General features: G+C 38.8%; 1 protein-coding gene across 9 annotated transcripts in view; it reads left to right on the top strand.

Moving 5' to 3' along the window:
* neo1a (neogenin 1a) overlaps positions 1–18,558 on the top strand; it is a 312,642-nt gene extending 294,084 nt beyond the window's left edge. For 2 of the 9 annotated variants that reach the window (XM_055232509.1, XM_055232511.1), the window contains exons 18-28: positions 1,362–1,500; positions 1,594–1,701; positions 3,190–3,384; positions 4,932–4,994; positions 5,851–5,974; positions 6,168–6,409; positions 8,058–8,150; positions 9,705–9,872; positions 10,817–11,125; positions 12,979–13,118; positions 14,524–18,558. In XM_055232509.1, coding sequence (XP_055088484.1) covers positions 1,362–1,500; positions 1,594–1,701; positions 3,190–3,384; positions 4,932–4,994; positions 5,851–5,974; positions 6,168–6,409; positions 8,058–8,150; positions 9,705–9,872; positions 10,817–11,125; positions 12,979–13,118; positions 14,524–14,688 — 1,746 coding nt within the window. In that variant the 3' untranslated portion in view covers positions 14,689–18,558. Of the gene's footprint in view, positions 1–1,361; positions 1,501–1,593; positions 1,702–3,189; positions 3,385–4,931; positions 4,995–5,850; positions 5,975–6,167; positions 6,410–8,057; positions 8,151–9,704; positions 9,873–10,816; positions 11,126–12,978; positions 13,119–13,460; positions 13,493–14,523 lie in introns of all 9 variants that reach the window. The other 7 variants (XM_055232510.1, XM_055232513.1, XR_008649252.1 and 4 more) reach the window with 6 other exon arrangements.
* Positions 18,559–22,663: the final 4,105 nt, after the last annotated feature.

Here is a 22,663-nt window from a genome sequence, read left to right on the forward strand (position 1 = left end):
TTACGTTGTTTTTACTTTTACTTACTTTGCAGTCTTTTGAGTAATATTCACAATTTCGACCAAAAACTTAGCATGTGCTATGTGCTGATGTTAATTCCTAGCTATTACCAGCAAAGGATTTCTGACGCTAATCCAAGCATTCACATTTATGGAGCTATGGATTTATGGAGCGTTTTAATCCATACATATACATTATTCTATTAATAAAACAGTACATATGGATTGAAGAAGCTACACTAATATGGCTCCTTTAATGCGTTCCTCCTTGTGTGTTTTCCTCGGGCGCGGTATCGGACACTGTGGATGTGCCCTGTGTTTGACTGCCCCCACAGGACACTAGCTCCTCCAATCCGCACACGCACCTCCCGCTTCAATGTCAGGACAGGCCAGGCTATGTCAGGACAGGACCGCCACAGGGAAAACAGGGCGAGTTTGTGCTCTGTAATCTGAGGAGGTCCCGGGGTCAAATGGGGGGCAGGGACCAGGGTTCTTCTATCAGTTTTTGAAGGGGAAATATAAAATGTTTTGGTTTGACTTGTGAAAAAAAATAAAGTAAAGTACTTTAGAAATGGCATAAAAGACTTTAAACTTTAGTTGTCTGTGGTTAGGGCTAGAAATGACAGGTTTATTAATGATAAACCTGGTCAAAACCGCTATTATTATTAGAAAAAAATGTTATCATAATATTCTTAACTTGTGGGGATTATAATGAGTCATATGAACTTTCATATAATCTACTTTATATTTGAATCAATGGACTTGGACTAACTAATCACAGATACTTCTTCTTGTAACCAACTGCGAATATCAGGCTGAAGGCTCTATGTGGTAACGTCTCAGGTTTGCTGTATTTCCGTGTTTGTAAAGGTTTGTAAATTAAATGGAAAAGAGAAGAGATGGTCCTGTTCATGGCAAAGCTCTTCTGCTGTTACTGAGGAGCCGTTGGTCTGTTGGTGTTTACTGTTGGTCACACGTTTGACAGAGATTGATCGCAGACGCAGTGAGAGGAGGGCTGTGGCTGAGATTCAAAAATAAGACACGGTTGATATCAGTCGCAGCTCCTCCCTTCCAGACAGATATGAGGCAGTGATTTACCAGTAACATGTCAGAACTGAAGAAGCCTCTCGGATGAATGGCCAAATGTATTCACCCCTAAAAAGATTTATCCTGACCTAATTAAATTTTCTTTTGTGACGGAACCTACCTGGGCAACTGAAGGATTACACAGACATAAAAATGCATTTGAATTCATTTGAATCAATCCAGGGCATCTGGCATATAAATCTGACCAGTGACAGTTATGCCTGGTTGGTTCTTCCTTGTTGCAGTCTCTGATAAACCCCTGTGCTTTGTTCTTGTAGAATTCTAACACGAGCAGCCTGAACCACATCGTGACCGGACTGAAGCCGAATACTCTGTACGAGTTCTCTGTCATGGTGACCAAAGGCCGCCGCATGAGCACGTGGAGCATGACCGCACAGGGGACCACCTTTGAGACCAGTATGAACGACACAACACAATACTAACAAAACTGTAATCTGTGATATGTGTGAAGAGCCACATATTGATCTGCTTTGTGACTCCTCCCATCAGTCCCCAGCTCCTCCCCCAAAGACGTGACTGTGGTGAGCAAAGAGAACAAGCCCAGGACCATCATCGTGAACTGGCAGCCTCCATCTGAGGCCAATGGCAAGATCACAGGTGAGGCTTTTACAGGACTGGGTATCTGCAAATCTGTCTATAGAAACTTTCTAAAGTGTGGAAATAAGGCTGTAAAATTAACTGAGAGATCACGATTTAGTCATTTCTAATGGTCAGAGATCATCTTGGGTCTTTTTAATGGAGAGGTCACCAGCCAGACCTCTGTCACTTAAAGCATATGGTCTGGAGCAGAGTTCAGACTGTGGAGGAAAAAATTTTACTTTTTTGTGTTGGGACAGATTAAATGGTCAGTAAATACATATTGGAAGCCATTTGTATTTGTTTTTCATGAGTAAAAAATACAATTAAATGAGATTGCATATCATTCGCCCTATTGTGAAATGTTAAGTACAACACAAGTACACTGCCATATTTAATGTCTGTGTGAGTAAAATTACATTTTAGGCAGTAGCTGAATAGCACGCACAACTGTCAGCAAGAGGGTCCTGGGTTTGATTACAAGTTGCGGTCTTACTGTATAGAGTTTACATGTTCTCCCCTTGTTCAGATGAGTTACTCCTTTCCTCAAGAGCCTAAATCATACACAGTAGGCTAATCCACCAGCTGGGTGGATTAGCCTGGATTAGGTGATGGATCCCCCTGCACTACAGTCAAAAATGGGTGAAATTTAACCATTATAGTTTTTTGAAGTCAGAATTTTATATATCAATCTTTAAAGTTAGACTAAACACCTAACCCCCACAACCCCATTTCAAATAGAGCTGCTAAACTGAGCAGTACCTGGAGGATTAAAGAGGAGGGTGAGGGAGAGAGGAGTGGGGTCTGGAGGTATAAGGAACAGTGTGATTGGTCTGACATTTCAAACTGCAGCCCTGCAGCTATGTGTTTAATTAAACACCTGGCTGTAATCAGGACAGTCCTGTGTGATGTCACCAACTGGAGATTGCCGTGGCTACTGGAGACAGGACACACTCATTTTTATACATTTTATACTTTGCAATAAAAAGATTTAGTAGAATTACTTAAGTGCATTTTACAGTTTTACTTTTTACTTTTATTTCATTACATTTGAGAGTGGGTATCTGTACTTTCTACTCCTACATTTTTTAACTAGACCGAAAAGTAAAAAGTACTTTTCATATTATCTGACGGGTTATTTTTACTATGTTTTTGGTAACATCCTGACTTAAGTTTTCCACTTCAAACTTTGGATTTCAGCATACAAAAATAAATACACAAAAGTCATAAGAAAAATTAAGAAATTGATTTGTGGACCAAAATATGTGTCATTTTTTAATCAATATCACTACATTTACACTTTAACACATTAACAACAGTTGTGTGAAATACTTTTACTTTTACCCTTGAAGTACATTTTTAAATGGGTACTTTAATACTTTTACTTAAGTAGATTTTTTCATGTGATACCTTTACTTTTACTTCAGTGACTTGTTGCCTCTGTGTCTGTACTTTTACTTAAGTAACATGATTGAGTACTTCATGCACCCCCGCCCCTGTCCCCTGCAGGTTACATCATCTACTACAGCACAGACGTGAACGCGGAGGTGCACGACTGGGTGATCGAGCCCGTGGTGGGGAACCGGCTCACCCACCAGATCCAGGAGCTCACCCTGGACACCACCTACTACTTCAAGATCCAGGCACGCAACTCCAAAGGGATGGGCCCCATGTCGGAAGCCGTGCACTTCAGGACTCCCAAATGTATGTGGACTAGCCCTGCCTCTGGTCAACACAACAAAACAGAACAAAAACATGACTTTTTATAATATATGAACTAACTGAATTTGCATTAAAAAGTACTCAACAATACAAATATCTACAAAAGTTGAAATTGACTTTGATTAATTAGTTTTTTTTAGATGGTTTTGACTGGATTATGTTTACTCAAAACGACTCAAAAAAAAGAATTATTCTGAGGTCATTTTAACTTATGTAGAAATGTATTTTTGATGATGGCAAGCTGCATGTGAGAGCAGTTCAGTATACAGCTAAATATTAGTACGAAATACATAATAGAAACAGGTCTATTGACTACAAATAAATAAATATCCCATTGTCTCTGCTCTATTGCCATATTGATCAGTCCCTTTTCCTGTTAGAAGTGCCTTTATCCTGAAAGCAGTTTAGGCGAGCTCCAGTCTTAAAAACATCAGACTTTATAGCACAGAATCATATAACTTGTCATCAGCAAGTGAAGATTTAGGCTTTGAGTCAGTTATCATTGAATAGCCAATCAATTCTTACATTTTTATTTTGTGGGTGACTTGCCTTGAAAATCTCATAACGAAGTTGCTTCTCGGCAAACCAAGTCAAGGACGCCCGATTCTACTCCTCCCTTTTTAATAAAGTCATGAGCTTAATCTGCTCCGACTTTATGGAAATTTGGGACTTATTTGTACAAGTGGGCAATGTCAGGTTTAATTATATTATTCAAAATGTAATTATGGGGATTTTAAAAGCAAGATCATGATCAGGCAAGCATTGTAATAATTAGACCTCCAATTTAGACCTCCAAAAATAAGTAATTTGGGGTTGAATGGAGCAGTGGTTCTCAAGCCTTTTACAAGAGGATAACATTTGTAAAACTTAACCCTAGCCACGTGCCAAATATATTGTTAGAAATGTATTCATGGCGACATTTTGAGGACTTTTCAACATTCAAAAAATAATATTTTGTTAAATTGCCAAAGCAACAGTCCTAATTTTTCATCATGCTGAAACCCCTGGATTAATTAGTCAAAATAAAGATGTATTAAGGATTTTCACAAAGAATCTAATACAGTATGATAATAATAGTGAAGAAATGACATAGTACTGACTTCCCTAGTAGCTGCATACTATTGGAGTGACTTTCTGCTTGTAGACTTGCCTGTATCCTCCTCATATGTTATGGTGGTAGTTCCTTTCCTTACTGCTAGCTTGTTTCCTGTCTCCTCTTTGCTGCACTGTTTGGCTAACCGGTGTTGTGATTTTTATTGTCTCTCCTGCTGCGTTCTCATTGGCCCATTCAGCCGAGTCCACTGACAAAATGGCCAATGACCAAGGTAAAAATCTGCTTCCCTCCTCAGTCTTCACGCCTGCCAGTCTCTCTGCATTTCCATCCTCTGCTCAAGTTGTTGAAATTCCACTAATAACTGCATTAGAAATATGGTCTGATCATTGTAAATCCACAAAATCACAAACCCATTAATGTGTTTTGATGTAATAATTTTTCATAGTAATTTAAAATAATTTCAACTTTCCAACAGCTTTAAACCCACCAGTCAAGTCAGGACCAGGAGGCGGTTTGATCTACCCAGATTCTACGTTAGGTAAGATCATTTTATTATTTTTCTGGCATCTTAAATCTGATAATTGGTCATAAAATCCAGTGTTTGAAGGTTCTATATTGCGCAAAATTGACTCTTTTGAACTTTAAGCCATGTTACCTCATCAAAGACACCTGGAATTGGGTTTGTTTCATTTACACATGTTTGAGTAACCCTTTATTATTAGTCTGTTGACATCTCCAAGGCTTAAAATGCTCCGTTCCACCTTGTGATGTCATGAAGTGGTAGATTTCAGGTTAACAGCTACCTTTTACCTTTACTTCAGTAGAGATTGGCGAGTCATCCAAATGATTCTAGTTAACATGTATGGAGTTTGAAAACACAGTGGAGCACTTTCTGTATAACCTCATGACATCACAAGGTGGAACAGAGTATTTTCTGTTTGAGAGATGAACTCAGCCTAAATAATCAGGATGTGTTAAACATGTGTGAATGAAACAAAACACAACTCCAGGTGTGTTTTTGATGAAGAAGTAACTTTATAACATAGATCAGAAAATGGCGTGATATGGGCCCTTTAAAATTAAGGTGGAAAGCAGGAAGAATTTTATGTAATGGTAGAATTCGCTGTTAAAATGCTGTTTAAAACGTTGGTATAGTTTTTGGGTAATATCTCTAGAATTACTGAGCAAAAAAATTATCTTTGGAGTGACTGAGGTCCTAGACGATTAAGTCAGAAGATTAATATTGCTTCTGGATTCAGACTATTTTAAACATTTTTTTTTTTATTTCTTTCAAAAATCGTGCCTAGTCAAAGAGAAGTCCTTGCCCTTTGTTTAAAATGTAAACATGAAATTGAAAGCTTCTGTCTGATTGGCCTTGTGTCTGTGTAATGCAGGAGTCCCCAGTAATGAGAACCATCTGCTGGTCATCGTCATCATCTCTGTGGGAGCCTTCACCATCATCGTGGTCATCGTCGGAGCCTTTCTGTGCACGCGCCGCACCTCCTCGCACCACAAAAAGTAACATTAAAGACACACACTCGCCTCCTTCTACCACAAAAATTAACTGTTGATAAGTCATGACATTTCTGCCAGTGACACATTAAATGTTAATAACCGCTCATAACATGTAGAAGACTAAATGTAATATTGAGATGATTTTAAAAAAAAATTAAAAAATCCTATGACTAAATTTTGTGAAACGTCTCCACAGAAAACGTGCTGCCTCCAAGTCGTCCAACGGCTCTCACAAGTACAAGGGGAACTCCAAGGACCTGAAGCCTCCGGACCTGTGGATCCACCATGAGCGGCTGGAGCTCAAGCCCATGGACAAGTCCCCAGATCCCAACCCCGTGATGACAGAGACGCCCATACCCCGCTCCTCCCAGGACATCACCCCTGCAGACAGCGGCCTGGAGAGCAGCCACCTGCAGCAGAGACGCAACTCCTACAGAGGTACAGGGGGCTAATCAGGAGCGCGGTGTTCAGTATGAAGGGCCACACATGTGCAGTGTGAAAGAGAGGACCTTTCCTTTCAGTATGATAGAAGACACAGGGCTCACATTAGTGATACAACAATGAGATAATACTGTGATAATCAATATAAGACAAGATTAATTATGTCTTTGTTTTTGTTCTTTTCAAGGACAATATATTTATGAGATGTAATGACCTACTTGATACTATGTCTCTATGAACTTGATTAAATGAAACGTACATTATTAACTTGTAAAACCACGACAGAAGTAATCTTTGAATCAAACAGTCGTTTTAATCACCAAAATCTTAAATACTTAAACTGTACTAGAAAAACACTTTTTCTTTCTCCAAACTTCACCAAAGTGATCACAGTGCTTAGAGATCTCAGTATTTCACCCCCTAGAGTTCAGTGCACCCCACAGAGGACTTCAGAGCAGTGCACTTCAAAGTCTGTCCCACACACACCTGCATGATAGGTCCAACAAGTGTGGAGGAGAGCAGGAGGAGAGGGAGAGCGCACCAGAGGCAATTTGAGCAGAGGCAGGTGGTCTAAAGTGTGTAAGGAGCGCTCCAACCCAGCATCCCAAAAACATGCACTGTACTCCAGCTTGGCTTCCCGATCAAGACCTGACGGGTCGCCCTAACACTTTTAAAGAACAGGTCAAATACAGAGAGCGTAAACTACGAGTCAACAGTTTGGACACATTTTATCATTTATTTTTCATTTTAGATTCTCACTGAAGGCATCAAAACATATGAACACGTGTGGAACTTAGTAAACTTAAAAAAAACTCAAAAAAACTTCAAAGTTGGTTTAGAGTTTTAAAAATTGCCACCCTTTGCTTTGATCACTGGTTTGTAGTCTTGCCACTTCTTGACCTTGACACGGCACACCTGTGAAGTCAAACCCATTTCAAGAGACTTCATCATCAGAATCAGAGGGAATCAGAATAAGCTTTGTTGCCTTTGTCAGTGAAAAAAATTCACAAAGTAGGAAAAAAACTTGCTTTGGCGTTATCGTGCAACATAAAGCAAAGAATAATATTATAAACTGTGATAAAATAAGGGCATGCATTAAGGTAAAAAAATAGACTTTGATATACGATACAAAATATACATTATGGGCAGAACAACAGTGCAAAGTAGGTTAATGAAGTTCACTGAGAGAAGGCTGAGGGTTTACAACACTCTCACCAAAGCAAAGAGTGGCTACTTTGAGGATTTGAATATAAAATGTGATTGTGTTGCGTTAGTTATCTTTTTTCTTTGCTACATAGTTCCATATATTTTGTACCATACACTTGATGTCTTCTGTATGTGTCTAAAATGTAGACAGTAGTAAACATAAAGAAACATTGACTGAGAAGGTGTGTCCAAGCTTTTGACAGTGTAGTTTCCAAAGCACATTAAACAAGATAACACAATGTTTATCAGTTTGCTGTTTTGTGTTTAAGTGGTGTCTTGTGCCATGCTTCTCATTATCACCATTACAAACCCTCTACAACTCCACATCGCACTGCCAAAAGATAACTTTATTAATCCAGAATATAACTCCTCCTTATTTTACATAGTTTTGTGAATCCCAACAATTAATTTTAGGACTTAAACTGACCATACGTTTTAGGGCACGAGTCAGAGGATGGCATGTCCACACTAGGAGGCCGCCGCGGGATGAGGCCTAAAATGATGATGCCATTTGATGCCCAGCCGCCCCAGCGTAAGTGTGTTTTAGTGTTGTCACGGTAGCAAAATTCTAATTCGATTTTAAGGAATAGACTCGATACTCAATACCGATACCACAGTGATAATAAAAATCCCCTTTATTTAGACAGTAGAATGTGATTTTCAACAGTGAAGCTTAGTACTTTCTTTTGTATTACCTTGAGTTCTTATATCTGTGTAATCCCTCCGTCCAGGTAGTTTCTGTAGTGATCCATGGCTATGTGGTCTTATAATGCTAGTGCTATTCAGGAAAGGTTCATTTCTGTCCTATGAATGTGACTTTTTAGGATAGATACTTGCTCAAATGAGTATCTAGTTTCGATATTAGTTTTAGCATCGATTAGTGTCTGATTTTCAATACTTTTTACAACCCTAGTGTGTTTAGAGGGAGGGGAGAGATAGAGCAGAGGGTGGTCCATGTCCTCAGATAGCTCTTATAAGTTTAGACCAGCGAGAGCAAAGTGCAGCACAAATCATCCGTGTCCATGCCATGCTTTTAAGCCCTGTTGGGTCTGCATTGTTGTTGTCTGCAGAGAGAGAGAGAGAGAGGACACTCAAGGATCTATTGCACCAGAATAATGAGGATAAAATATAAAAGCTCTCAAAGACTGTGTAGGATGGTAAATAACATCTGGACCAATACAAGTTTTGTGGAGAAACCGGTATAAAGTGCTAAGGTGAAATTATTTGTTCAGGCAAAAAGCTGAGGTGTGAGTCAAAGATGTAGATTAGATTGTAGTCACGAGAAAATGATGTAAATTAGTCTTGGCACGTTAAAATTACTTGAAAGTTTTATCGTATTTAGTAGATTTGATTTATTAAGTAATTTTCCACAAGATGCCTTTTCTTCAAGTTTATTCCATTATGTGATTTTAATTGACAAGCATTTTTATATTGATTTGAATAGAGTAGATTTATTTTAAGTTGCAGTATGTAACTATGTTTCTAATGGAGGGTGCTTGTCTCCATGGAGATGCTATTGCTATTGTTTTTTTACACAGTGTAGCAGTGCCTCTCTATTTTGTTTTTATTTCATTATGACTGCTTTTATTACTCAAAAATCCCTTAACAAACAGGGATTTTTACTGTGGACGAGCTTGCCTCTCCACAGATCTGACCCATAACTTGGTGATAGATAAGTTTAATGCCATACTCTGGAATAGTATAAGGAAAGCATGGTGCACCTTTAAATTGTAACAAAAACTGAGATTAATTTTGTTTTAAGCATTTTGTAACAATAGAGAAAATGAAAGATTAAACCTCTATCCCCTAATTATTAAATATTTGACATTGAACATAACGTAATTATCTTATACTAAAACTTAGAGGGGGTATCATGCAATTTTTTAGTTTTTTTGGAGCTTTCTAAATGTTATATATGTTATAACATTGTTCCGTCATCAAAAACATGCCTGAAAAAACATCCTCAGTTAATTAATAAATAAAAAATATCGCAAATCCATTTGAATACCAGTGTGCATGCTCCAGTTGTCCTCGCCCTCCTGCTGCGTGTGCTCATTGTGTTTGTCCATGTCATGTCCATGTGCAGCGGTCATTAGTGCCCATCCCATCCACTCTCTGGACTCCCATCAGCACCACTATCACATGGGCAGCCTGGCATCACCCACCCGCACCTACCTGTACCACCACCAGGCCAGCGGCGGGCGCTCTCACTGTGCCACCCCCAGCTCCCATCTAGACAGGGTGGAGTCTGCAGGTGAGACGCTGCCGCCCTCTGCTGGACACATCTCATTACTTCATCTCATGCTGTCTCCTCTGTTCTATCATGGCTTTTTTCCTTCATTTGAACTGTTGTAACTATTTGCTTGCTATGAAATATTATTAAAGGACCCAAATTATGCTATTTTCTTATCTTGTATCCTCATCAAAAACATAATCAGAGTTCTGTTTTGATTCATTCAAACAGGTTTAACACCAGAGTTCTTCTCTCAAACAGAAAGCACTATGTTCAGCTTTCTGATGTCATGTAAGAATACAGAAAGTGCTCCACTGTTTTTTTAAACTCCATACACCTTCACTAGAATCATTTAGATAATTTCAGCCCTGGAATTGCCTATATCTGCTGAACAAAAGGTAAAAGGTAGCTGAGGTGTCTTGTTCAAGCAAAGAGTGGAGAAGCAGTGAAAATATATATATCTATGCACATGTTTTTTTCCCAAAAGATGTCCCTTATTTTCACGCTTTGTTCCACTTAAACAGAAGTGCAGCGCCGCATTTGGTTGATTTCCATCTGGGCACACTAGTCCCCATGGAAATTGCCTAGATGTTCCACAGTATGTCTTGCATTTTATTAATTGCAGATGTTTTTATTGCTAAGAAATCACTAAAAACATGCATTCTACTATGAGCTGGATCGCGTCTCCACAGATCTGACCTGTAACTTGGGCCTGTTGGCATCACCTGCTTTTCTCCATGAAGATAGAAAAAGTTAAATTTTCTTTTGTGAAACATTTCGGGGAGTTGGTGCTCTTCAGATTCTTATACTTTACCATAAAATAACCACAAATGTTAAACCTGGTCATTTCTGTTAGTCCTGTGTAAATGAGATGTATTTGCAGTACAGGTAACAGGACGTCTACTGCTGTTTTTTCCACGCATCATTCCCTCACCTTCCTTCTCCCTGTCTCTCTCCTACCACAGAGTCTGTGAGGAACACCCCATGCTCAGAGCCCCCTCCCCCTGCCTCCTCTCAGCTCTCCTGCCCCTCGGAGATCATGGTGGACCCAGAGGGCAGTTACCACGGCTCCAGTACCACGGAGGAGGAGGGCAGTTACAGCAGCAGCCTACCCCCACTGCGCCCGGTCCACCCTCATGCCCTCGCGCACCCGCTCAAGAGCTTCGCCGTGCCCGCCTTGCCCCCCGGAGCCCACCCCGCTTACGAGAATCCCGCACTGCCCAGTACACCCCTGCTCGCTCAGAGTGGTATGGAAAACTGCACAATGCTATACTGTATGTCCCAGTCTTTATGTCAAACTATTACGGCCTTATATATATATGTCCTTAGCTATTTGTACTTCTAGTTAAAGGCCCTATATTACGCTATTTTCTGATAATGTTGTTTCTTCATCATTGTCTCATACCTAGAATTGTGTTTTGTTTCATTCACACATGTTTAACACAAACACTGAATATTTAGGCTGAGTTCTCTCAAACTGAAAACAATCACTGTTCCACCTTGTGATGTTATGTGGTAATACAGGAAACCCTTCAGTGTGTTTTTTAAACTCCAAACACCTTCGCTAGACTCATTTGGATAATTTCACCCCTTGAATCGTCAAACTCAACTGTACAAAAGTTAATAGGAGCTGTTAACTTGAAAACTACCGCTTCATGACATCACAAGGTGGAACAAAGCATTTTGAGCTTTAGAGATGTAAACAGACTAAGGATTACTCAAACATGTGTCAATGAAGCAAAACACTCCAGGTATGTTTTTGATGAGATAATAACATTATAACATGGCTTAAAGCTCACATGAGTCATTTTTGTGTAATTTGGACCTTTAACTAATTCTAATATTTGTGGCTGTCCTCTTTTTCCACTGTCCACTTTTTCGTCCTTTGAAAATATATCAGATCATATGTTTTACCAACACTGGAAGAGGCTCTACTTGCAATTGGCTGTCAAAAGTATTATGTATCTCTTTGTATCTGACCTTCACCCACTAGACTACATTTGGACGGGAGTTCACGCAAAAACTACGATATACGCAGAAAAAAGTACTACTAAACAATGTATTTATATTAAGACAGAGTTCAGTTATTTACTTAGAAATACCAGCTCTTCATCTAACTCATTCACTCACTTCTCCTTTCGGCTGTTGTCCCATATAAATCCTTATAATTTAAATAAAATTATTTGTCCTCTAATGCAAATTTTGATTAACTAAAGGTCAAGGCACACCAGAGCAGGGCACACTGCGTCATTTGGCGTGTGTCAAATCCATGCATCAGCACACACTAAACACCGCTCATCACGGCCCTTATAAATAATAATACATTTTATTTGTTAGGCGCCTTTCAAGGCTGTCAAGGTCGCCGTACATACATACGTACACAAAATTGAAACAATGTAAAATGATTAAAAATAAATATAATAATAAAGGCTTTAACACAACTCTTGCGGTGTTATAAATTAGTGTTTTACCCCCAGATTACTTGTATAATGAGAGGTACAGTGAAAGGCTGTGAGAGGAGGGCAAAGGTGGTGCATTGAGCACATTGTATTGAGTTTAGCAAGAGATAAGAGATTCCCCGTGTGGAGAGAAGCTGGAGTGGAGCCAGTGTTCTGCTGAGTTGAACACCTCTCCTGCAGCTCTCATGCTTCTCCTTAAAGTTTACAGTGCTCCTTTTGTCCGACACAGAGCAGAGACATGTCTGCACTCACGACAGAAGTGCAAAAAGCATGTATTTTCAGACCCGGCCAAGCATCCCAATTCAACAAACTCCAATCGAGGCACTTGGTTGAGCACCACAGCATGCAGGCGCACGGCCGGTGTGTGTGCGCTCGTAAATAATAAATTAGCAATAATAATAAATAATGGAGGCGGCAGTTTTGCCGCACATCAAAGCGTCTTGATGCACTGGCCTTAAGACTCCATGAACCGATTAAGGCCTACAGTCCTAGTTTGATGATACATTTTGTCAAAGTGAGTTATATTTGTATGGGATGCCCTGTCTGATTTCACTGCCAAACGCCTAACCACAGGTACAAATACAGTAACTAACCTTGACATGTTAGTTAGACAGTTGGTATATGTAATAACTTGTAACTTTATGCTAAAACTTTGCATTTCTCCCAAGGTCCCCCCTCCCACCCACACGTGGTGAAAACAGCCTCCATCGGGACTCTGGGCAGGACGCGAACTCCCATGATCGTCAATGTCCCCAACGCTCCGCCAGACGTCCCCGAGACCAGCAAGATGCTGGAGGACGTGGACAGTGTGAGTAACTCTCCCAGCCACGCCTACAGCCACGTTCTGCTCAACATCGATGTCCTTCTCTAGTCTCACCATCTGTATTTAGTTTGTCCAATCCACTCTGAGATCTCATTGGGCACTTTGTAACTGGACTGTTTCATCTGGACACTGTTTTTAATGACTCTTTCTCTTCTTTTTTTCTCCTTTTTCTGTCCATTTATGTTGCATTTTTGGCTAACGTATGATTTAATTTATTAATCCATAACTGGTTGTAATAATAACTCAAACCTGGAATGCTTTATTTTTTTAATCCTAATTATTTTGGATGGTTGCTTACATCTGCTGCTTTTTTTTTTATCACTTCAGTTTCTTTGACCCATCCTCACCTCACTCATACGGTAAGGGGCTGTTACTGCTGCTGAACTATTTATGGATTCACAGTGACATAAATATGACAGCTTTGCCATAGCATTGCAGTAGAACACTTGACTGTCAGGTTTAAGTTTAGTGTTGTACAGTTAGATTTGGCTATTCATTAGGGCATTGAACATTTAACACAGGGCCAAACCATATCTAGTATGTGATTTTGAGCGCAAATTAGTAACCTACTATCTTTTCTCCAATGGTCTTTAGCTCAGGTATTGCCATTGTTTTCTATGGTATCCAGAACTTAAGTTTCTGGCTAGCATGATCACAGGTTCTAGAGAGGTCTAAGAGTTTCATGCCTCAGTAATTTCTTGCACTTTTTTTGTGAATGTCCAGACTGAACTGGGAATAAGGCTAGGCTAATTCAAGACTTTAGCCGGACTGAATCAGGTCTTTACCAGGGCAAAATAAAGAATTGAACTACCACAAACTGTTCGAACTATTGGGAAATAATGGATTCAAGCAGGTCTTGAACATGACTAAACCAAGTCTAAACCAGGACTAAACCAGAACTTAACCAGGGCAAACTTAGGTCAAAAGTAGGTCAAAAGCAGGTCAAAAGCAGGTGAAAAGCCGGTCTAAATCAGGTCTAAATCAGGTCTAACCCAGATCTAACCCAGGATTAAACCAGAACTAAATCAGGACTAAACCAAGAGTAAACCAGGACTAAGCCTTGTCTAAACCAAGACTAAAACAGGTTTTGACTATCATTTCACCAGGACTAACTCAGGACTAAACCAGGAATAAACCAGGGCTAAAACATAACTAAACCATTGCTTAATTAAATCAGGACTAAACCAGAACTAACCCAGGACCAAGGTAACATTGAGATTTCTTGAATCTGCACAAATGGCACATAAAACATACTTTTGCTTTCGCTACAGTAACAGCCCCATACCATCTCCCCTCCCTCTTAAACCTGCCTGACTGACCTCTGCTTGCTCTCGCTCTCTCCTCTTTTCTCTCCCCCTCTCTCCTCTCCTCTTCTCTTCCTCCTCTCCAGGTCCTGGCCTCCCTGCCGCCCTGCCCCTCCCCCGCCTCGCGCAGTAACGCCCCTCCCCCTCATGTGCCTCTCCCGCAGAGCTACGAACCGGACGAGCTGACCGAAGAGATGGCGCACCTGGAGGGTCTGATGAAGGACCTCAACGCCATCACCACAGCACCCTAGGGACCCCCTCCCACCAAACCACCAACCCACCCAGCACTCATACCTGTGCCCCCATTCCCTTACTCCCCCTCCCGAACAAACAACAATCTATGCCATTCACACATCCATTCAGGACAACGAAAAAAAATTAAACTGCAAAACTGTGGACACAAAATGGCGTCTTGTGCCCGAAAAGCATTCACGGCCCCCAGCAAGAGACTTCTACTTTATTCTCCAAGTACCTTTCTCAGGACGGATGTTGCCAAGAGAGGGAAGGGAAAACAAAGCGATAATAATGGCGTTGATGTTGTCGTTGGAACTGAACTTTTGACATTGTTCGAGAAGATTGTGAACTTTAATTTTTTTGTTTTTTCTTCAGCAAAAATGGGACAAAACAGTTGGCGTAATGTTCGTTCGGCCTTGTGTTCCCTTTGTGCCGGCTCCACAACAGTTCTCCTTTCGATGTTTTTACCAGTTATCGAGCCATGACTTTTAAAGAGCCTATATTACGCCATTTCTGATCTGTGTTATAATGTTGTTTCTTCATCAAAAAAACACCTGGAGGTTTGTTTTGTTTCATTCACAGTTTTCACACACAAAATGTTTAGGCTGAGTTCATGGAAAACTCTGTTTCACTTGTCATGTGGTAATACAGGAAGCGTTCCGGTGTGTTTTTAAATGCCATACATCTTCATTAGAATTACATGGATCATTTCAGCCCTGGAATTGTCAATCTCTACTAAACTAAAGATAAAAGGTAGCTTAACTTGAAAACTACCACTATGTCACATCACAAGGTGGAACAGAGCATTTTGAGCTTTGGAGATCTAGACGGACTAATAATAAAGGATAACTCAAACATGTGTGAATGAAACAAAACACAACACTTGGTATGTTTTTGATGAGGTAACAACATTGTAACATGGTTTAAAGCTCACAATTTTGTGTAATATAGGACCTTTAATTCCTTTTCTATGTTATTGTATTATTTTTACACGCATATCCGTATAAACATGTACATATTTTTATTTTTTTTTATTTTTTGTCGTTCAAACTGCCTCATTCTTGTATCGTTTCCCATTGCTGTTATGTGTAAAGAGAGTGGGAACGCATCCAGAAGTTTACTCAAAATAGAATTGTACACAAAATGCTGGTATGAAAGTAAGAATGTTTTTAAAAATGTTTTTGTCAGATGATTTCTGTCCTAGATCTGTTATGAAAAGGGATGGACTACACAACAATATAAAATCAAATTGTTCTAAATTTATAGATAAATTATATATGAAATTGAAATTGTGACGTTTTCAATCTTTTTTAACAAAAAAACCCAAATTGGAATCAATGGAAATTAATGTTCTAAGTTTCGTAAATCTTTAGTCAAATATTTTCCTAACTAAATCATTACTGTTCCTTTTTGTTAAGGGTTGCTATGGTGGATCAGTTGCGCCGGGAATTGCCATATTTTTATGTCAGATGCTCTTCCGGTTACAACCAGCCATATTACTGTAACTGAAGAGGCAAATGTCGGTGAAGCCTAAAATCCCTGGGATACAAAGAACATGCAAATCAGTTACTACCTTCTGGTTTATGGGCAATTGCTTAACCCACTACACCACCATTCGTTAAACTATTATGACATATTTGAAAACATTCTTACTTTACTGCATTGTTTATCTGTCTAAAACTTGTACGCATTGCTGTACCCTCTGATGTATATTTTTATATGCTGTTCATTTTGACAATTGAATGCAAGAATCCTGAAAGAGGCCATCTCCTGGTTACCAAATAGAAAGTAAACAATTAGACATTTTAAATAAGTTTTTAATGTACTTTTACTTTATCAAAAACAAACTTATCCCGCTGTACTCTGCTTACAAAAAAGGGAAATTTGTCTGGGAGTTATAATTTATTTTTTGCCATATTACACTTTTCTTGATAACCAGGAAATGGCGTTGTTCTCATGTTGTTTTTTGTATGACAGAATCTATAGGTTGCGCTCATGTGGTCGAATTTTTGTTAACATTTCAAATGGAGAACGATTCAGTTGTATTTTTTTCTAATATCTTATGTTATATTCCTGAAAATTCCCAGTTTCAATGTGTCCACAAATTCCAGATATCCATTTCGTGTTGTGGCTTAAAGTCCTATTTGACAACTGAAAACAATGCCAATTTTTTTATTAATATTTGATTGTATTTGTCATTTGTGCTGAATTAAAGATGCACTGTGTAACTGTTCTAGAAGGAGATCCACCACTTACTTGTCTCCATGGATGTTATTGCTTTGCCTGGAATGTTCCACAGTATGGCATTAAACGTGTCTACCTTGCATTCATTCAATAACAGATGTTTTTCTGTTATAAAATCTTTGTAAACCGCACTGTGGCTTCTCAAAAGATCTGACATGTAACTTGACCTTGTAGCGTCACTGAGTTTAGAGATGAGTTTAAAAAGAGCGCATTATGCAAAGGGTTTTTTTCTACTATGTTATGACGTTGCTCCCTCGTTAAAAACATGCCTGACGAAGTTATAGATGTAATCCATGCATGTTTCAGTAATCTAGTGATCTCTCCCAGGCTCTATTCGAACCATCCGTACAGTTAGCTATAAGATTCCACAAGGCTAAAAGTAGAAAAGCAGGATAAAAAACAGTACACAACAACTTCACAAACCTGATGCGATGTGCAGTAGTTTCATTAGCAGGATGCACACTGATTGTATTGTGATAGTGTTCTGAAGGGGGAGTCACTTAGCGCAGGGGGCAAAGGGAAGGGGGCACTCCAAGTGACCAAAAACTAAATGGAAACTTATTAAACATGTTAATACATTGTTTTCGGCAAATATACAATTTTCACATTAAAAGGTAACATGGTGACCTACACATGGTATGGATTTGCGTAAGTGTAATACCCCCATAGAAATTTAATGTTCCCTCTTCCTCTTTAATGACATACTGTGTGACATTTCAGGCAATAACATCAGCATGGAGGTAAGGTTTTACCGGGAAAAGTTACATAATGCAACTTTAAACTGTATTTTTTAATTGTTTGTTTACCTCCAGTACAGTAGTATTCTCAGCTGCCCTGCATTCGTATTGAACTTCTAAGGTGTTATAGGATCAAATGAACGCAACCTATTGGCAAATGTATTGAAAGCATAGATCCCCCCTCTCCTCGCTGTACGTTGCCCAGTTTAAATAATGTTGTGTTTATTGTAGAAGCCTTACCCACTGTCTCCGGATCACTCGGGCTGACCCCCACCCCACTCTCCACTCCCCCCTCCTCCTGCTATCCGGTCAGCACCATCCCGAGTCCCGTGCAGGTGCTCCTCTGGTTTCTACACTATACAGACTGGCACACGCTGGCCTTTTGAATGAACCGTCACCCAGATTTTCTACCTGGCGTTTTTTTGTATGAAGAATAAAGCTGTTCCACACATTTCGGATGTAAAAAGCAAACGGTGTCCATGCGAGAAATGGAAATGTTTTTCATTCTGGACGTCCCAAAGAGCATTGTCCTTCACAGTCCCGGTTGGTGCCTCCGGTCCATCTCCGTGAACGTGGGCAGACAGGACGGTGGACTCCACCAAAATCCATCGAGTTGTAAACAGTTGAATCTGTATTGCACTTTTTCACACTTTTTGACGAGTACATTTCTTACATATGTTGTGTTTGAGGCTGTTGTGTATGGTAGTGTCTAGGTAAGCAGCGGGCAGCAGAGGGCATGGGGGAGTTCTGTTGTTGCTTGTTCTTGTACAGAGCTTTCTTTGCTTTCTGTAGAAACAAATCTGTGGCTTTTTAAAAAACGACAAAATGTTTAAGAAAAAATGATGTTTTTTATTGGTGCTCCTATACATTGTGTATACAAACTATTATGAATACTAACAAAGTAAACCGTGTCCCTGTCGTCTGTCCTCACACCACAGTAACATCAAGTTTTACCTTCTACAACTGCTACATTGTGTGAAATATCTCATAGGAAAACATATGTATAGTCTCGTAAAATGAAGCGCATAATTGTGATTCTATTATGAATTAATAAATCAAAATACTGTGTAATAGAGTTGTCAAAAGTATCAAAACCAGAGGTGAGCAGAGTAGGTAAAAAAATACCACTCAAGTAAGAGCAACTTAAAGAGTAAGTTTCAGAATGTAACATCTGATTTACAATTTGAAGTGAATGTAATTTGAAGGACAAAACATGAGACAGTCAACACAACCAAACATTCTTTGATAATTGCCTGAGTATTTATGCCATTGAGTATTTATTGTTTTATTTATCTTTATTTATACAAGGAGAGCCCAATGCGAGTGCTCAGACTTCTTTTCATGGGCACCCTATTTAAATACAGAAAAATACAACAAAATAAGTACATAAGTCCATTTAAAATATTAAAAACAGGTTGAGGTGTGAGTATAAATATCTGACACTAGATTATTGAATTGATTCAAATGTTTTTTTAAACAAAATTGCACTACATGACTTTGTAGGGGTGTAACAATATCCAAATCTCACATTGTACTTATTGTGATCTTCTAGAGAGGCAAGCAAAATTGTATGTATCTACTTTGTTCTTTTTAAATTCCTTGACGAGACCTTAATGTGAAACATTATTGTCATGATCAAAAAATTAAGATTTAAAAGTACATAATAACAGTTACTTCATCTGCACTGAAAAGGAGCAAAGGATCATGGTCTATGTAGTTCCAAGTCAAGTTCAGAGATAATTTAAGATTTTTATGGGAATTTTGGATTTCATTAAAGTCTTGCTGCAGCTTTAAAATGGAGCACTTACATACAAAACAACATCATCTGCATATAAATGTATGTGGCCTTTGCTTAAATTGCAACCACTGCTATTAATATAGTAAAAAGAAACGGGCCCAAAATTGACTTCTTTGCTTAAAGTTTTTTTTAAAAGCTGATTTTAAACTACTACTACTGGGTTCGGTGTGACAGATAATTTTGGAACGAATCACATGTAGGAATGTCAAATCCAATATGCTTCAGATGCTTCAAGAGGACTTTTATTATCTACTGAATCAAAAGCTTTGGTGAAATCAGTGCTGAATAATCTTTTTTGTCATCAAGGGCTGTGAAAATGTTTTTTTAATGTTTTCAAAAACTTTTGTGGTTGCAGTACTATACCCTTTTTTGAAACCCGATTGATTGACTTAAAAATGAAACATTTATTTAAATAAGTTGCAACTTCATTTGCAACTAACTTCTAAAAAATTTGCAAGACAAGGTAATTTAGATATTGAGTGGAAATTATTTACATTTTTAGTTGTCCCACTTCTATGTAAAGGCAAAACTACCATTTTCCATAATTCTTGTATAATTACAATTTTAATTGATTAATTAAAAATATGTAATATACATTGAATTAAATGGGTAGTAATAGAAATTATGGATCAAGGTCATCAGCTCCCGTGGACTTTTTTGGGACTATGGAGCGGAGTGCATTTAAGACCTCCATGTGCGTTAAAGGTGAAACTGGACAAAATTTGACCTATTGTTACAGAATGATCTTGTGTTATGTCAACACTACAGACCATATAGTAATTAAAGGAACTGTATTATTGAGCTGCAGAGGCTGCACTAACACCAATTGATCTTTGGCTGCAGGTGCTGGGGTTTAGGTAGTGACGATTCAGATCAGAGAAAGTCCTTTTAGGTTTAAACCAACTGGATTGAAGCTCATTCTGCTTTCTGATTTGATAATCATCTTGAGAACCAAAACACAAAATTATAAACAACTTGTCCATCTTCTCCAAACAAAAAAGCAGGACATGAGAATGAAAAGAAGAGCCTTTTTGTATGGCAGTCAGAGGTGTGGTCCACGCTTTACTTGGCATTAAAGATAATTGGTAATGCAAATCGAAATAATGCAGCTAGACCAGTGTATTTATAGAGGAGTCTCTGTAAATCCTTTCTCATCTTCACACATGCTCACAGACAGATCACAAATAACTGACCTGTGCTCCAAGTCCTGTTTGTATCAGCTATCAGCCTTCGACCTCCAGCTTGGGCCATGTTTAGTTTGAGCTGACCAACTGATGAAACAAAACACTTAAAGCTTTATTTGAGCACTGAAGATGACACTGGACAGAAAGTGACTGCTCTGCTCTCTTACAGGTTTGTAGAGAAACAGGGCAGTGGCAGTCCAAACATCAATGCCCTAGATATTATTTTCCCACCTGTCAATAGCAGTGAGCTAATGTCGTACATCCTTTGGGGACCCATCTCCAGATTTTGAGTCTAGGTCAGGACTACCTTAGCTGTAGGATTTTACCTTTGGTGCAAGTTATATTTGATTTGAAAAAACCCGTTGGTCAGCCTCTAATCTGGAGCAGAAGCTCAGACTTAATGATAGGGTGTTTCTGTACACAAAGTCAGATGAGTTCAACACTTATGTCTAGTTTACAAGAAGATGAAAAGTCTGTACAATGGCTGCAGATAATTTACATAATGAAATCTTTCACTAATTTTTCACACATTTTCCTATCTTTCGAAATAAGGCTTTAAGTCTACATTTCAATTGCATTACATTTAACCCCTTATAAATCTGGCCTCCTGACCCCAAATTCAAACGGAATCAGTGTGTGAGCCCTTTGGAAAAGAGGTGCACATCAGGGCTATTTGTGAAGCTGAGGCTCTGTAATTTAGGCCTCTGTCTGATCTACTCTCATAAGTGGGAACAAGCTCTGCACAGAGGAACATCAGATTTCAAATCCCTTCTGGATTGTTTTTGGTAAATATAAGGATAGGTATATATTATCTCTAAAAACTACATGCACCCCAGCTACACACACAAAAAACAACCCTAAAAAATAAATAAATAAATAAATAAATATATATATGTATATATATATATATATATATATATATATATATATATATATATATATATATATATATATATATATATATATATTTTTTTTTTTTTTTTTTTTTTTTTTTTTTTTTTTTTTTAGGGTTGTTTTTTGTGTGTGTAGCTGGGGTGCATGTAGTTTTTAGAGATAATCTAGTTACTCACAGGTTTCATCTTTTGAGTATGTTTCGTTTAAAATGGAGCTAAACAATCACTGTCCATAGTACCTCCCTGGCACTGTCTAAATTGTATTGATTATTTTACTGAGATGCTTTCAGTTGTATGCACAGACTTTGATGCTTTAGCCCACCCACAACAGAGGACACACTCTGGACCTGCTTATTACAAAAGGAGTAAATATGTCAAATGTCAATGTGGTGGATGTTGCTCTGTCTGATCATTTCTGTGTCTTCTTCAACTTGTCTGTTATTCCCAAACTAGCAGCTGGTCCTGCAGTTGTTCAAAGAACACACATAAATGATAACACGGTTTGAAAATGCCTCATGTTCTAATGTTGATGATTCGTTGAACTCTGCGACTTTGAGTGTTTTGAATGTTTTCAACACTCTTTCCCCGATGAAAGTTAAAATGGTTAAAGATAAGCAGAAAGTGCCATGGAGGAATGATGACTCAGTCAGGGCACAGAAAAGGGAGTGCATGCTGCCTTTAGGCCATTTAATATGCAGCCAGGAAGCATTTTACTTACAAGGTCGCCCAGGTCACTTTTGGGCATGACGCAGGTTTAGCAAGACACACCTAAAGGCATGACGCAGTCCTACACCGCAGACTATAGAAATATCAGTGCTACAGGAGCATCAAGGAGCATCACAATGGCACAACAACAAGCTCGTAGGGGTTGGAACTGGATATGCATCCAAAGGGCAAAAAACAGATATAAAAATAAAATAACAGTTTCTCACAAGTCGCTGACTTGATCTTGTGATATACCTCCATGTTTTCAGTGATGGCAACATATACTTTAAGCTGATATGCTTCACAAAACTGACCTAGGCAGCTGTTTCTGTTTATCAATGCAAAGCAGTCCCATTAAGTTAATATTAGTTGTGCTGATGTGACAATTGTTCATGTAGCAGAGCCCTGGATCTGGAGCTGAACCGGGTGCG

This window comes from Periophthalmus magnuspinnatus, chromosome 3 (genome assembly GCF_009829125.3).
Source record: "Periophthalmus magnuspinnatus isolate fPerMag1 chromosome 3, fPerMag1.2.pri, whole genome shotgun sequence".
NCBI lineage: Eukaryota > Metazoa > Chordata > Actinopteri > Gobiiformes > Gobiidae > Periophthalmus > Periophthalmus magnuspinnatus.